Genomic DNA, 17,009 nt, shown 5'->3' with positions numbered 1-17,009 from the left:
TACATTCCATAAGTAACACATAACAAAAGACAACAATTTGGCACTGCATTGCGATAAATTTATTCCATTCTCAACCATCAGAAACATTATTAGCTCAGCTGGCTTTATACATTTTTGAAGATCTATATTATGAAGTGCAACTATTTGTTCAGCTCCTGATGAAAAGGGAATGACTTAACACTATATAATTTAGTTCATGTGTGCAGTAAGTGTAGCAAAATATATATATATATATATATATATATATATATATATATAAATAAAAATTCCCTGCTGTTAGCATATCTGCACAGCTGCTGAGATGAATCTGGCAGTAGCTTTGTTGTATTCTGAGAAAGTGCAAAGCGCTTTGAGTCATATATGGAGCTTGTTCAACAAACTGGGGTAGTACTAATTTGATTTAAGAACTGATATTCCCCATTCTAAAAGAATATAAAGCTTAAAAATCATTAGAAGAATATAAGAACTATATAATGATGCAAGCTATATGATGCTATTCTTATCTTACTGTATATTTTATTGACAAATTCATTTCATTAAATGCTGAGATGACATGAATTTAAGTTGTTTGGATCAAGCACTGATTTTCCATCAGTACACATTAAGGTTGTAAGAAGCTCAATATATAACTGCTTTATTGCTTAGCTTTAGCATGCTTCTTCAGATGCTTTGTGTTTATAATGGCTAATAAAAGCTGAACAAAATATATTACACTTTGCTTTCAGAGAAGTGGCATTCACTTGCCAGAACTTAAAGACCTTGGTTGAGCTTTCATTTGGAACCAGTTTCTTTTTTGTGGCATACTTGGAAGTAGCTGAAGCAAATAGAATTGCATAAAAAAGTTAATGCTTGTTTAATGAAGCTGCCAAGGTACCCAACTCCTACTTTGCATTCATTTTACTTTTATAGTGTCCTTCCCCTCAGCCTCAGCAATATTGTAAAAGATACACAGCAGCACTGGAATGCAACAAGTTTCTTTGATTGATCATTATAGATCTTAAATTGATGTTCAAGTTTCCAACGGAAGTCTTCAACTGGGGCAAATTCCTTTTTCAGATGATAGTAAAACACACCCACTATGATACAGGAAGAAAGAGAGACATAATATGAACAACCTTTAATGAACCTGGTAAAGTTGAGATCAAATTTAAAGTATATAGTCACTTCCTAAAAGGAAGTTATCTATCACCGAGGCTGCGTTTGCACTGGAGAAATAATGCAGTTTTAACACTGTTTTAATTGCTTTGAATCCTGGAATTTGTATTTTGTTATGGTACCAGAGTTCTCTGACAGAAGGCTAAATATCTCACAAAAACAAATGCCAAAATTCCATAGCATCGAGGCATGGATGTTATAGCATTATTTCTGCAGTGCAGATACAGCCTGAGAAAGTAATTGAGGCAAAAATAAATTATTTTAAAGTAAACTGTGGGTAGCCTTTAAGAGATATGTCCTAAAAAGGGCAGGACTGAGCATCTTTCTGGGTGTAAATGAGTTTTGTGCAGCGCAAGAACATTTCTGGGAAAAGTCCAACCTGTTTCCAGTAGATAATGTGACACCAAGAGAGTAAAATTTAATCCACGGCTAAACATGCACACATCTGAAATGCCGTTGGTTCCTAGTCATGTGACTTCTATGGATTGATGAATACATAAGCAGACAATCTTGTCTTGTGGCACTGTCTTTTGCTGCTTATTGTATTCACAGAGATCAGACCTCCCCAACCTATTGCCCTCTAGATGTTTTGTATTACATATTCACATAATCCTCTGCCAGGGCATACATGATATCTAGTGTTGTTGCTGCTTTTCTAAGCCTCCAGAAGTCCTGCTGGGTTTGCTTTATTTGTTGATATAAGGCATAACATCAGGGGCAAGGGTTTTAAATGCCAATTCACATATTGTTTTCAGAGATGCAGGAGCACAAGGGACTCCAGTATGTGCAGCAACACTGACAAGGAAAAAATGTGTGCAGCAGTAATGCAGTTTCCCAGCGGAGGAGGTCACAACATCCTCTGGATTGGGTTGACTCTCCCATTTGCTCCTATTAGGCAATCCAGAGGATGCGTAGACCTTCTCTACTGGAAATTGACATCTAATAGGTAAGTATCACCGTTCCTATTTCTGCTGCAGAGAAACTGGATACTAAAATCTCTGTATTAATGTGTATCACCTACAAATGTATATTAGTGCTTTCAAAAATTATATTGAAGCTGAGTGTGATGAGTATCTCCTGATTCCAACTATGAGGAGTAATTGTTTATACCTCCTGATGCGTTGCTGATGTGAACCAGCCACAGTTGCCAAGCCCCCCACAAAAAAACCAAACCATCAAAATGTGTGACATTCGGTTACCTGCTGCTTTTTAGTTTCTTCCCTACTTTCTGTTTCTAATAAGAGTTCACTTGTATGTCTCTGTGATAGCAGTGGAAATGTGGCCTTCCTGATTATGTTGGTCTGCAAGTCCTAGCAGCCTTGGTCAAAATGCCCAGTGGTAAGGAATGCTGGGAACTGCAGTCAAACATGGGTAGTGTCACATGGTTCCCAGCTTTGCTGTAAGATGGTGATAGATATTAAGAATGCATCTTTAAAGAAGGGCATGTAAGGTTTGGCATGCCAGCACAATACACATCTAGATTGCCAGTTGAAAACCACTATATAACTTGGAGTTGTTCCCCTAAAATGATTTTAGCTTGTGCCAGAACTGTGCTGTTAGATCTTGACAGTCTTGTTAACTTACAGTGACAAGATTCATCTGTACTGTTCCCGTCTTCTCAGTGTCCAATTTCTGAAATATCTCTGGGGGTGGAGGGTTTGGGTAGGGAGGGAGAATAAAGTATAACAAAGCAGTACAACATACTAAATGAAAATTCTCACTTCCAGGAAAGAAAAAAGCAGCAATGAGAAGTTAGGTTTTTAAAAAGTTAAAAATAGAAGGGGAATATTAGCAATAGCAAGTACATTTCTATACCGCTTATCAGAGCACTTAAGCACTCCCTAAGCTGTTTACAATGTGTAAGCCAATTGTCCTCAACAAACTACGTACTCATTTTAGCGACCTATGGAAGTATGCCAGGCTGAGTTGACCCTGAGCCTCTGGCTGGTATTGAACTCACAACCTTGTGGTTTGTGAATGAATGGCTGCAGGACAGGCATTTAACCACTGCACCACCAGGGCTCCTATTATGTAATATTATGTAAATTCCAGCACACAGGGAAGGAGGAATAAGCCCCTTCTTACTTTCCCCTATTGCATCTCCCAGAAAGTCATCCCCTTGAAGAAAATATTTTTTTTCTTTTATCTAAATAGGAAGCCTCTGTTTATATAGAAATGTTTCCATAGTGCCCCACTGGCAATGCCCTCAGGGCAGTTATCGAATCAAAAGCAATACATTTTAAAATTTAAAATGTTTAAAACTGCTTAACTTGATTTCATTGTATGCTGCCTTAGAACTTTTGATAAGAGCAGGATATTTTAATACATAAAAAATAAACAAAACAGCACATTTTACTTATAAGCTCTTTCTTCTTGCAAGATAGGAACCTGGACTACTGTATTATTTTAAGATGAAGATCTTGATATAAATTGGTGATTTACTCACTGAACAAGGTTTCCAGTCGAATCAAGCATCGAACAAAATTGTCAAAATCAATGACCAGGTGCTCATCAGCAAAACGGGCTACAATTACTTGATGCAACTGACAATCCAGTTTAAAGCCTAAAGTATAAAGGCAAAAAGAATCTCTCTGACTAAAATGCATTTTTGGACACTACAACTGAACACACAGCATAGTTTCCCATACAAAGAGCTCTGCTTTTCAGTGTATTTGGATATATAATGGGGTAAATGACCAAATCAGCACTGCACACTGGGAGCTACAGATCTTAATTCAGCATTTTGACTAGCTAGGCTGGTCCCATGTTTGATCAGGACAATTAGCAGACATGTGGACTCATTTGCATTATTTGTTGATGGCTCATTGTTTTTTAAACCCTTGGGTTGGAGTTTCTTCTACAGGTCCTGTTCCAGAAACATTAAATGGCACACCAATCTGTTGTTTGATGGGAGACTAGATATACAAATATAGAGGCAAATAGTAGTCTTTAGGATTATTATATTTCTTGCAGTGAAAACCTATTTCTTCCAGCAGAGGGTATTTGAGGCCAACCATGTGGAGATGCTTAAAGATGGCCAGATGTGTTGTTCAATGCATCATTCCTGTCTAGGTAGCCTTGAAATGCTTGTGTCTTTTTTAATGGCCTTACAGGCATCTTCTAGTTGTAAGAATAGAAAGCAAATAGACAGACAAGAGTAAGAAAAATGGATATAATCAAAATCTCCACAGTTCTCAAAAGAACCACACACACACACACATTACATTGTGAATGGTATGTATAATTTGCTGTCTATTTTTACTGAACTCCAGCCACAAAATGTGCCAAAATAGCAACCAGTCTGTAAATAAGGTAAGCAAGGGGTGGGTGAACTCTGAGGGACAATTTGAACTCTTCAGAATAGTGTATCTGCATCTTCAAGTACTATAAAGATCTTACAAGAAAGTTGTTTATCAACAGAAAAAAGTGAATCATTTCTCACTGCAATCAATTAAGCTGCAATTCTCCAAACACTTAATGGACTAAACTCCTTTGCATATAATGACTTATTTCTGTGCAGGCTGAGGAGACGGGCCAACACAAGCCTGTCTGTCCACAGGATTGCATACATTTTATCTTCTCTCATTCCTCTTGCTTCCTATTGGTTTACTTGGTTTTAATAAAATTACTGAGCTTTTCATTTTTATCCCCCCTAGACTTTTTATTTCCATACTTATTTCTGTGCAGGTACATGTTATTTTGCTGTCTTGTAAAAGCCTTGAGACAGAAGTCTGCTTATGTACTTTCTTGTTGTTGATACAGCAATGACAATGCTATATAAGTATGGGGAATCTTTTGTCCAAATGAATGAAAGTTGAAAGTAGAGGGGGAGTAATTTTGTATTGTGGCATTCATGTGACTACATTATCTACCCAATTCACATTTTCTTACTGATTTCATGACATATGAACAGCAAATAAGTCCTGACTTGCCCTTTGAGCATGCCTGTACATGGTTTTATCAGGATTGGGAGATAAGTCTCAGATGCTTGGCTCTGTTATTAGCCACTTCTGCCTACTTTTTATTTTAAGATAAAATATCAGCTAAAATGAAATTGATAGTTGAGGTCTTCCCCTCCAGCAGTAGCAAAATCTTACATATGTTTTGCTCAGCCACCTACTCTTGCTGCCTTTGTTTAAAACCATTAACCCAGAAGGTACCTGCTTGTTCTAAAGCTTTCCTCATTTCATAGGAATTCATGGTTCCAGAACGATCAACATCTATTTCCCGATAAATTTTCTGCAAAACAAAAAGCCCAGTTAAAAGCCAGATACTAGTGTGAAGAAATATTTCTAGAAAGCAATCTGTGTTTTACTGAGGGAAAGAAATATTGAAATATGAGCAGCTTCAATTGCATTAACTTACCAGTACTATCTTTTATAGTTTTACTTGGACGAATTTATAATCATCTTCTGTTTGTTCGGGCTCGAACAAATAAAGCTGCTTTGGGTCACTTTGGCGGTATGCTGTTTAAATGACACACTCAGCTTAAGAGTCCAGAAGCTACGCCAAAGCTGCACTCTAGTCCTTAAGACTGGAGTGTGGCTTTGGCACGGCTTCCAGCCTCTTAGGATGCATGCAGCATTTAAACAGCATACCACCAAAGTGACCTGAAGCAGCTTTATTTTGGCCTGTCTGTTCAGACCCATAGTTACTCTTGAGCCATATAAACCTGACCTAATAATGCTGGTCTAACTGAATACTATGCTATTTCTTGTCCATTTATATCCTCTCACTGCCATTACCATTTTTAGATCACTGCTTAATAGTTTTATGTACGCAGGATGATGATACAGCGTCTCTTGCTTGTAATGTCCTAATAGGTCCTGGGGTTTTTTATAGCATGCACAGTCTTAGAGCAGTTTCTAATAAGGCTTTTATCATAGAAGCTAGATTTTACAATGTAAGAAAAAAAAAGATGGGAAAAGTGTTAAAAAAAACAAAGGAGGGTTAACTGGATGACACTAGGTAGCCCCTTTAAAATGCAGTGAAAGAGGTAGAGTGATTCCATAATGAAAGCTTTGTCTGAATACAAAAAGTGCTACAGTAGGTTTAGGGCACCTATGCTGCTTCATTTCAAGAGGTCCTCTTACCTGGTATTTCTGGATTTTTGTCCAAAGTACATGAAACTCCTTCAGCCCCAGTTTACCACTTCCATCTGTCTGTTTTAGTTAGGGATCCTTCAATTTCAAGTCTAATTTTTCTAATTCAAATTTCTAGTTGCTTAATTATTCAGGGAAGATATGGCTTGAGAAGGGAACTCAAGAAAAAGAAAGATCTGTACAGGGAAATCAGAGAAGATCTGTGAGAGAGAAATGGCAGGGAAGATCTTGGAATAGCTAAAGAAAATAGAGAAGAGCTAAAGAGCAATAAAGCAGAAAGTAATGGTTTCTGACAAGAGACAAAAATTTCCTCTTCATCTAATAAACTGCTGCTGCTGATAATACAAGTACATGGCCCTCTTTCCAAGAGACTTTAGACTGCTGCCCTCATTACTTCTTTTTCACAGACAAGTTAAGCCTTTTCTGTTTAGACCATGTTTGATGACTGACTGTATAAGGCTCAACCCACCAAAATAGTATGCTAGATTTTGCTAATTGTTGTGTTAGTGTGCGTGTGTGTTTAATATAAGTTTTAATCTGGTTTTAATTTTTTGATTAGTCTTGTTTTAACTTTTGTATCTTGTGGATTTTTAACAGTATATTTTTTTAGTTTCCATGGGGTTTTCTTGGCAAGTTTCTTCAGAAGGGCTTGCCACTGCCATCCTCTGAGGCTGTGAGAGTGTGACATGCCCCATGAAAATTAAAAAACAATAACTCCATACCATTAAAATCCACAAGATACAAACAAGACTAAACAATTGAAAAATTAAAAACCAGATTAAAACATATGAAACCAGTGGGTCTCATAGCTGCACATGGATTTATACTCTGTTGTCTACAGTCATAGTCTAATGTTCAATCCACTACAACATTCTGGCTGTCTATAATATGTAGTAACTAACTGCATTACAGTGGGCCCTTGCTATTTGCTAGGGTTTGGTTACAGGACCCCCTGTGGATACCAGAATCTGTGAATGCCCAGGTCTCATTATATACAGTGGCATAGTAAAATGGTGTCCGTTATTTAAAATTGCAAAATCAAGGCTTGTTTTAAACTATTTTCAAGCCATGGATGGTTGAATCCAGAGATGTAGAATCTATGGATATGAAGGGCCAACTGTAATTAGGTCTCTCTTCTTCATTACTTCGTAAGTTGAGCCAAAGCTGTGGTACATATAACTCAAGTATTGTCTGCCTCTGTAAATACTCATGTGAAGATCTCCTTCCAGTCTTGCTAAATAATAGCCTTTAATGTATACATCTTTGAACATGGAAATCGTGTGTCCCATTACTGAACTATGGTCCCTTCTAACACTGTATAGCTCTTAAAACTAGATAACCTACAGTGCTCATTTTCTATCCAGTGTTTTGGACACTTCAGGGGTAGACAGCTGTGGAAGGCTATGGGGCCATATTGGTCTCTCAGGAGACTTGCACTTCTCCACTGTACCTACCTGTGTAAAAATAATAATAATAAAAAACTACTCCGCCCTCCCCCAAATACCTCTGGAGGTATTAGGGCATTTCTACCACATTTTAATGCCTCCCTGGGTAGAAGATTCTTTTTTTTCACACCAGGAAGTGAGCAGAGCCTGTTTCAAAAGGCTCCCTTACTCACAAAAGAGGCTTCTGTGGGGCCGAAATTGGTTCATGGGGCTATGAAAACATGCCAGAAATGCCTCTCACACCTACAGGACATTTTGGAGCATTTTGGCGGCTGGGGGGGGGGGGATCTCAAAATATTTGTTTGGAGGGGCCTATCCAAAGATATTGGAGATATCCTCAACATCTTCTAGAGGCAATTTTAGTGCATTTTAAAGCAACTCCCCCCCCCCCCCCCCCAATTGCAACTGACTGCTGACCAAAATGTGCTGTGGGCCACAGGCCATACTTTGTCCACCCAAGGTGGGTAGATGGAGGGGAGCATGGAAATGTTATATGCACAATGATGTCAAAACTATTAATATTTGTTTCAGCTGAGGAAATGATCTACAGCATCTTACGTATATCTCTTAAGGCCCTTTTAAACTACTTTCTTAACTTTTGTAATACTACAACCCTGTTTTAACCAATATGTATGCACAATTTTGTCACTTCCATCCCTCTGACATGTTGGTTCCGGTGGTGGAGAAAATGCAGTCAAACAAAAGACATGGAAGGATACATCTAACAGATCAACCATGATTTTACATGTTTCAATGCTGAAACCATCTGATTTAATGTCTTGGCCTGCGAAAAACAAAACAAAACAAATTAAAAAAAAAACAACAAAAATTTGCCACATGCAGAAGGAGTCAGCCGTTTTTAAAAATTTGTGCAATCCCATGTATTCAGGGAATCTGTCCTATGTCTGGAAGATCTGGAAACCATGCCCTTTGAGGAGTGGCTTATAGAGCTGGGTATGCTTAGCCTGGCGAAGAAAGGTTAAGAGGTAACATGATAGCCAGTGTAAATATTTAAAGGGATGTCATGTTGAGGATGGAGTATGCTTCTTTTCTGATGCTCCAGAGAATAGGACCCAGAGTAATGGATTCAAGTTACAGGAAAAGGGATTCCACCAAAACATTAGGAAGAATTTCCTGACACTGGCGGGTTACAGACTTCCCGTTTGGGGCGGGCTGCACCCGCCCCTTTCCCCGGGGTATTGGGGCCTCAGTGTTCAGAGCGGCAGCCGCTGAGGCCCCGATCCGCCGCTTTTCAGGCTGCGGGGAAGCGGCAAAAGGCCCCTTCCCCACAGCCTGGAAAGGGGTGTCCTTGGGGCTTCAAGCCCCAAGGACATCCCGCGGCGGTGGGGAGGAGGAGAAAGGGGCCACTTGGCCCCTTTCTCCTTTGGTCCGCTGGGCGCAGCCGTGTGAAAGCTGCGCCCAGCGGACCAAACCAGGAAGGAGCTCCGAAACGGAGCTCCTTCCTGCTCCGCGCTAAGGGCGCACTAAGTGCCCTGGCGTGGAGTGAGGACGTCACGTCCGCGCCGCCCCATATAGAGGCGGCGCGGTCGTGACGTCATGGTGGCGGCCGTGTGGAATGGCTGCCGCCATTTTGTGCACGCGGAGTGTGCACTAGGGTTAGGGGGTGCGGAAGCACCGCCCCTTTCTAACCCTAGTACGTGCTCTGCGTGTACTTTCTGGCCCGTTTGTAAAGGGCCTCTAAGAGCTGTTTGACAGTTGAACACACTCCCTCAGAAGTCTGGTGGAGTCTCCTCCTTTGGAGGTTTTAAAGTAGGGGCTGGAAATGCCTTGATTATGTCTTCCTGATGGCAGGAGATTGGACTGGATGGCCCTTGGGGTCTCTTCCAACTCTATGATTCTATGTAGAATTTCTTCCCTGTTCCCTTAACATTTTCCAAACATTTTTTTGTCTTTTACAGCAAATTAAAAAAACATTTTAAAGGCATATATGCTGCCTTTAAACATTCCCACATGGCTGACATAACATAATAAAACAATAAATAAATATCAGAAAATTAATGTTGGGGGTTCTATCCTATGATTCGTATTTTAGATCAATTAAATTAGGACAATATGATAAGGCTTAAATCAATAAAGACCCCTCTTGTTCTCTATGAAGTACTTCTGATTCCTACCCAACATAATTATGACAGTAGGTACACACAAATAAAGGTCCCCTTACAGAGAAATGACACGGTCATATGGACTTTTTGGTGAAAAGTATTGAAAGAATTTTAAAATGATCTGAAATAAATAAAAACAGCTTCCTCCTATTCCACTGGTAGGAGAAATTAAAGATAAAATTAATAGACAATGTCCCAGCCATATTCAACAGGAAGCAGAACAATCAGAAAATAACCAAGGTGGAGTAGTGGTTGGAGCACTAGATTGGGACTCCAGGAGACTAGGGTTCAAATCCCTCCTCAGCCATGGAAATCCATTGGGTGACTTTTTTTGTGTGGAAAGGTCACACTTGTTCAGTCTCAGAGGAAGGATATGGCAAAGCTCCTCTGAATAATATTTGCCAAGAAAACCTTCCGATAGTTTCACCTTAGGGTTTCCATAAATCAGAAATGCCTTCAAGGTACATAATAACAAACCCTAAAAAGCCTTTAATAGCCTCTTAGGACAATCTGGCAAGGCTGCTGCTGCAATTGTGTTTTATTTTTATTGCAATCACTACAAAGCAGATCAGAAATACACACACACACACACACACAGACAAAATGAAACCAGAAGCACTTAAATGCAACAATCTGGCAGCACCATCATTCAGATTATTTGAGTTATTTCAGATAAAGGATTCTTATTATGAACTCAAAAACCTTGTACAGCTATTACATTTCATCTTTTTCCAAGTAGGCTAAAAAAAAGTGATAAAACTATGATCCTGCCATTTGGTTTTCCTTGTGAAATTCCATGAAAGAAGCAGGGTATTTGCACAACAAAAAGCCTCATCTGGAAACACAACAGAATATAGAGGGATTGTTGAAGCAGTAATCAATTCGAGGCTTTCTGCGTCAGCATTTCAGTCTTCATTACCAAACCAAATCACATTACCATGCTGACCCATAAATAAGTTGACCTGGGATTTTGGGGTCAATTTTTGGGCACAAATTTTTTGACGTATAGATGAGTATACATGGTAAATGATGGATGTTGGACACAGCAAGTGATTTTATTCCAATGAGGGTCTTAGCAAAACTGGCACCTACTTCAAGGCTAGATATGTCCCTGTTGTTGTGTGTCTTCAAGTCATTTCCAACTTATGGAAATAGGTGAACTGTTCATGGTTTTTTTTTTTTTTTGGCAAGATTTATTAAGAAGGGGTTTGCCTTTGCCTTCCTCTGAGAGGTTTCCATGGCTGAGCAGGGATTTGAATCTGGTCTCCTGGCATTTATGGCTAGGTATAAACCAAGTGAAAAGCCTCTGACTAAGTTAAGCAGGTTTACTGAAAAATGGGGATTGGGCAACAGAACTCCAGTCTCAATTTTTAATCTCCTATCTCCTGTCCCTGGAGCTTACTAGGAGCTGCACTAACTTCTCAAAATCAGTCCCCCGCAAAAGAGAACCACTCCCAGTTTTGACAAACCCTTTTTAAAAAACCTTTAAAAGGTGCAGGGAGGTGGAATGACTACACTTTGTTTAAAAGGAGAACTGTTACCCCTGGTGGCAATATTATAGACAGAACACCAGCCAGAAATGGTGAGTGACGAATCATGGAGTTTTAACACACAGAGAGTATTGGACTCTGAATTGCTCCAGATCTTTCACAAATACTACAAGAAAAGTTTGGGTGTGAGCTTTTAAACTTTACACTTCAGAGCCTATACATCTTATGCCACTGGGGGCAGAAAGGTTCAAATTGATTAATCTTTTAAAATTTAAAGGATTAATCGATTGGATCCTTATACCCCCAAGGGTATAAGATGTACAGGCTCTGGAGTCTCCATGAACCTTTGGTGAACATGGAGAGATCCTGGAGGGAGGAGATTTGCCTTGTTCTCACCATAATGCAACACCCAACTAGGAGCACTGGAAGCTGATGTCAGAAGATGCCCATAGTCAAGTTGTGAAAGCTTTGTAAGCCTGTGGATCGTCTTAGCTTTTAAGAGCTAAGTGAAATTTACACCTGGTTGTTACAAGGCCTTGTGCAAACATTTTTGATTTCATATGGGACTATCATTGTAATATCACTAGTGAGGTAATACAATCTCAGTTGTTAAATGAGATAAGGCTTTAAGAGGAGGATGGATGTACTTACGTTTTGCCATGACTTTTTTCAGAATATTACACAACTCAAAGGCTGAGATCTCAGCATCCTATGGAAGACAAAGGCAGCACAAAAAGAGTTTGCCTAAATAACATATTCTGGCAGCAAAATAATAACGAGGCATACTTTTCCATGTCAAGTTCTGCACTTGTGTTTTAGAAATATGGACCTTGTCTAGAGCTGATGATTCATAAGCTCTACTCTGCAGAAAACTAAACAACTCACCACTCCAGCTAATTGTCCAAATAGTTTCTTAAAACTGGGTTCAATTTCATCTTCAGTGACTTCTTTCTAGCAAAGGATATGAATGGAAGAAGAAAAAAGATTAAAGTAAGTTCTGACCTAGTAATCATCATCACATTCAAACAAACATTTCTTTTTCCTGGCTAAATTAAACTTTTTTCTCCCTTTGGCCATGGATCTCTTTTGCTGAGGTGGATTAAAATTTAATTTTCACTCTCAATGTCTGGTTTGAATTCTGTTCACGCTGAATGATGCATAAGCCCTTCAGTGAATCTCAGGTTGCTCCTTTCATGATGCAGTGTTAAGATTACAAACAGTTCAAGGAAAGAAACCTATTTTGCTATTTGCTATGAATTATGGAAAAGCCTTTCAATCTAATCCAGTGAGGAAACTGCTTCAAGGCAAGTGTTATCAGAAAAAAAGAAAAGAAAAAACTGCTAAGGCATGGTTCAAATGTTAACTTCTGTATCAAGATGAAGATAAAGGCATAAAGCCATAATTGTGATAAGATTTATGAGCATCCTTCAGTCATAGAGGCCAGAGGATAATTTTTTTTATCATACTTAACACAATTAATATACTTCAATAATAGTTGCATTTCTCCCATCTTGTTAATAAGGCAGAGAGGGGAGAAGAAATATTACGAATATTGGTGTGCACATGTGTGTGTGTTAAAGAATATTTAACTCTTCATATCCTGCTATGACAGAGCTTAAAGTATGGTTTTGTTACAGTTATGCGTTCCATGGCATTTCCTCCTCTCTTTTTTACAGGGAGTGTTTTTTTAATGTTTGTGGTTGTGTACTTTCAAGTTGTTTCCAATTTAGGGTGACCCTAAGGTAAAACTATCATGAGCTTTGCTTGCCAGGATTTGTTCAGAGGGGGTTTGGCGTTTGCTGATTTTAATTTCAAGATGAGAGAGTGTGACTTGGCTAGGGTCATCCAGTGGGTTTCCATTGCTGAGCAGGAATGCAAAGCCTGGTCTCCAGAGTCATAGTCCAACACTCAAACCACTACAACACTCTGTTAGTGGATATTTAAGAGTGCTGTGTTAACAGCACTTTGTATTTGCTTTTTAAATTAAAACAACACACTTCAAATACAAATGACTTCCCAGAGACTTGAAAAGGACTTTCTCTCAAGCAATGCTTCAAGAGTAATGAGCCAATATGACTTATTATGCAAAAGGGAAGCTCAGGGAGTCGGGGGCCAATTGTTCCACTGGGGGCCACAGCAAGCCTCAAAACACATGCCAAAGTGGTTCAAAATGTAGATGTAGTTCCAGTTTGCTAAAATGTATTTTTAAAAATTTAACATTCAAGGGAATGGTGGTGTTCCAACTTGTTTCAAAGATTCATTATTGGTCTTGCAGACTTCTAGATCTGGCAGTACATCTTTTCTTTTCAACATTGTTTTGCTCCAAGACTCCCAAGACACACACAAATCCCACTGAGGGGTGTGTGTAAACAATATATTATTCTCACCCCTGTACTAAAGTAACAAGCCTATAACTCCTTATATTAATATTAACAAATTATATTCTCAGTGATGTGGTGGCTCAAGTGGTTAAGATACTGACTCTGTTGATTGCAAGATCAGCAGGTTGGCAGTTCAAGGCCCAGGTGTCACATTAGGGGGTGAGCTCTCCTCACTAGTCCCAGCTTCTGCCAACCTAGCAGTTCGAAAGCATGTAAATGCAAATACAGTGGTACCCCGGGATACGAATGCGCCGCCTTACGAAATTCCCGGGTTACGAAAAAAAATAATTTAAAAAAACTGTTCCGCGTTACGAAAGTTTTTTCGGGTTACGAAAAAACTTTTGGTGCTTTTCGGCGCGATTTCACACCAAATCGCGGCTTTTCCCCATTAGCGCCTATGGCAATTCGGCTAGCGAAAGTCTTCCGGGTTACGAAAAGGGCAGCGGAACGAATTAATTTCGTAACCCGGGGGACCACTGTAATAATAATAATAATAATAATAATAATAATAATAATAATAAATTGTTTATTTATAAACCGATTTTCCCAGGATCAAAGCAGCGTACAGTATAGAGATAAATACAATACAAAACAAATGACATATTAAAAATACACATCAATACCCATTAATTCCACAAATATTGGCTAAAAACATTCCACATTAAAATCGCAAGTTTAAATACCTACATCATTAAACAGTAAGGGGAGGGAAACTTTATTACAAGGAGTTGGGAGAGTAGGCTTGTAGGAAGAGGTAAGTTTTTAATGCCTTTTTAAAGGCTTCCACTGTTCCACTAAGGCGGATCTCTTCGGGTAAGGCATTCCAATAGATAGATAAATAGCTACCCTTTCGGTGGGAAGATAGTGTTACTGTGCAGTCATGTTGGCCACATGACCACCAGAGTAGTCTCCGGACAACGCTGGTTCTTCGGCTTAGTAACGGAGATGAGCATTGCCCCTTATTGTCAGACATGACTTGACAACTTGTCAAAAGGGAATATCTTTACTTTTACCTTTATACTCTCATTACTCCTGAATGTAGATGTTGCACGCAATGTTCTTATTTAAAGCATTGTTTCTGAGTGATGTGCCATCCCAACACAAAGAACCCCAAAGTGGAAAGGGGCATTTTCCTTTGCTGTTTAACCCAAAAGGAAGTTGACATTGGCAGAAACTGTTGCAGAAGATGTACAAAACAATTAGGGGGTGTTTTGCTGTAATTGGCCTAATTTCTCCAAAATGAATAGTAGTGGGAGGGTATAAATGAATGGGAATATAGAATGAGGCATGGGACAAGAAGTATTGCTTACTATGCCTCATGATTCCAATCTGGTTCAGGCATTTACCCTATCATTTCTTCTGGCCCTTTGTGTGCTTACTACTGTAATTTCTTAAACATATTCCTATATGTTGTACATTCTTGGAAGAGGTTGCCTGAATTCTTGATACGGCAACTGATGTCTCCATACAGACATGGTAGGAATGATAGTTTGTAAAAAAACAAAAACAAAAAACCAACAACTTAGGCAGGTTTCCCCTTTCCTATTGAGTTTATTGCAAATTGAGTCCACAACCCCATCAATGTTTGGGCCTTCCAAGAGAAGCAATGAGTGCCATTTACACTTCCCATGGCCAAATATGGCAGGAATAGTAAAAAGTGCTTTGTGCCTCGTCAGCAATAATTCAGATGTATAGCACACCTGGAAACAAAAATAAACACACATTCCCTAGGTGCCGATGGCAATTTGCAAACACCATATTTAAAAGTTTTCTTATTAGGTAGCATACCTCCTCAATGTTGGCCTCAATTTCATCATCAATAACTCTAAAATAAAGACAAAGATCATGTCAAAACAAGTGGGTGTAGGGGGAAGAGGGGTTAGGTTGACACTACAACTTTTGTGTATTATTTGTAAAATTTTCTGACAGAAAGATCAATATGCAGAGGGGCAAAATATAATGCACACAGACTTTTGCTCTCACAATGGAAATGTCTCAGGGGAATAGCTAGGCTGGATTTTCTATGGGATGAGGAGTTAATGGGGGCCACCTGGTGCTGGCTGACCCACCACAGTCCCTGCCCCACTTTGTCTCCTCTAGCTCTGCCAGCCCTGGGTGCTCTCTGCATGACTTATCCTCCCAGAGGTCTTACTTTTCCTCTTTCCCCTATTCCAGCAGAAGGGTGTCCCTCCTGTCCCTTGGAGAAACCTTCAGCAGGTTGTCTGTCTGCTTTCCTCTTTGCCCTTGAGAGAGGGCCTATGGTAGGAAGAATGGCCACCACTCCTGCCCCAAGCTACATCTTGGACTCCCCACTGCACTCCCCATGCCTCCAAACTCTGAAGGATACTTTAACTCTTCAGAACAGACTTTGAAGATGACTGGAGGGTATGTGATATATATATATATATATATATATATATATATATATATATATATAGTATTTCTGTATGGCCTGCCAACCCATAAGGGCTCCCAAGGAAATGAATGAATAAAACCAATTAAAGCAATACAAAGATTTCTACAAAATTAAAAACTCATTAAAATACTCTTTAAAACCTCCTAAAAACAACCTAAAAATAATCCTAGAATCCAGTTTTGAAACAGTTAAAATGGCAATTTAATAATAATAATAATAAAATTTATTTATATCCCGCCTCTCTACAAAAGCAATTGGGGCGGCTTACAAAGTTAAAATATACAGTCTAAACCCTCAACCCACCCCCCTTAAAATACAATTAAACAGTGGGAATTAAAAACATAAAAACATACTTAAAAACAATACAATAACTGTGGTGAAGTCGGAGGTCAACAGTTAGATTTTCCTTCCAATGTCTGGAGAAATATTCAGGAAAGGCCTGCTGGAAGAGATCCGTCTTTATAGCTTTTTAAAGGGTGGTAATATGATGGAGCTCGTCCGGCAGGCCATTCCACAGTCTGGGAGCAACAGCTGAGAAGGTTCTCTGGGAGGTCTTTGACAGCCTAGTTTTGCAGGGCTGTAACAAATTTTCCTCTGAGGATCTAAGTGTGCGGGGAGGATTATATGGAAGGAGGCAGTCCCGAAGATAGGTTGGACCCAAGCCATTTAGGGCTTTAAAGGTGATAACCAATACTTGTACTGGGCCCGGAAACTGATGGGCAGCCAGTGAAGTGATCTTAAGATCGGTGTTATATGGTCTCTTCTGAATGTACCAGAGACCAATCTGGCTGCCATGTTCTGAACTAATTGAAGTTTCCGGACCAAGCACGAGGGTAGCCCCATGTAGAGTGCATTACAGAAATCAAGACGTGAGGTTACCAGCACATGTACTACGGT

The 17,009-nt window shown here is 39.4% G+C and overlaps 1 protein-coding gene across 2 annotated transcripts in view; it reads right to left on the bottom strand.

Annotated features, from left to right (window-relative positions):
• Window positions 1-17,009, bottom strand: part of LOC149310653 (calpain-2 catalytic subunit) — a 58,840-nt gene continuing 41,831 nt past the window's right edge. For both annotated transcript variants that reach the window (XM_089529398.1, XM_089529399.1), the window contains 9 exons: window positions 15,485-15,521; window positions 12,201-12,266; window positions 11,967-12,024; window positions 8,422-8,486; window positions 6,249-6,317; window positions 5,316-5,394; window positions 3,602-3,718; window positions 2,740-2,798; window positions 1-1,076 (listed from right to left, as the gene is read on the bottom strand). In XM_089529398.1, the coding sequence (XP_089385524.1) occupies window positions 1,053-1,076; window positions 2,740-2,798; window positions 3,602-3,718; window positions 5,316-5,394; window positions 6,249-6,317; window positions 8,422-8,486; window positions 11,967-12,024; window positions 12,201-12,266; window positions 15,485-15,521 (574 nt within the window). In that variant the 3' untranslated portion in view covers window positions 1-1,052. The remainder of the gene's footprint in view (window positions 1,077-2,739; window positions 2,799-3,601; window positions 3,719-5,315; window positions 5,395-6,248; window positions 6,318-8,421; window positions 8,487-11,966; window positions 12,025-12,200; window positions 12,267-15,484; window positions 15,522-17,009) is intronic.

This window comes from Sceloporus occidentalis, unplaced genomic scaffold, assembly GCF_023333645.1.
Source record: "Sceloporus occidentalis isolate IW3139 unplaced genomic scaffold, rSceOcc1.0.p SCAF_6, whole genome shotgun sequence".
Lineage (NCBI taxonomy): Eukaryota > Metazoa > Chordata > Lepidosauria > Squamata > Phrynosomatidae > Sceloporus > Sceloporus occidentalis.
This window is presented reverse-complemented; position numbering and strand designations above follow the sequence as displayed.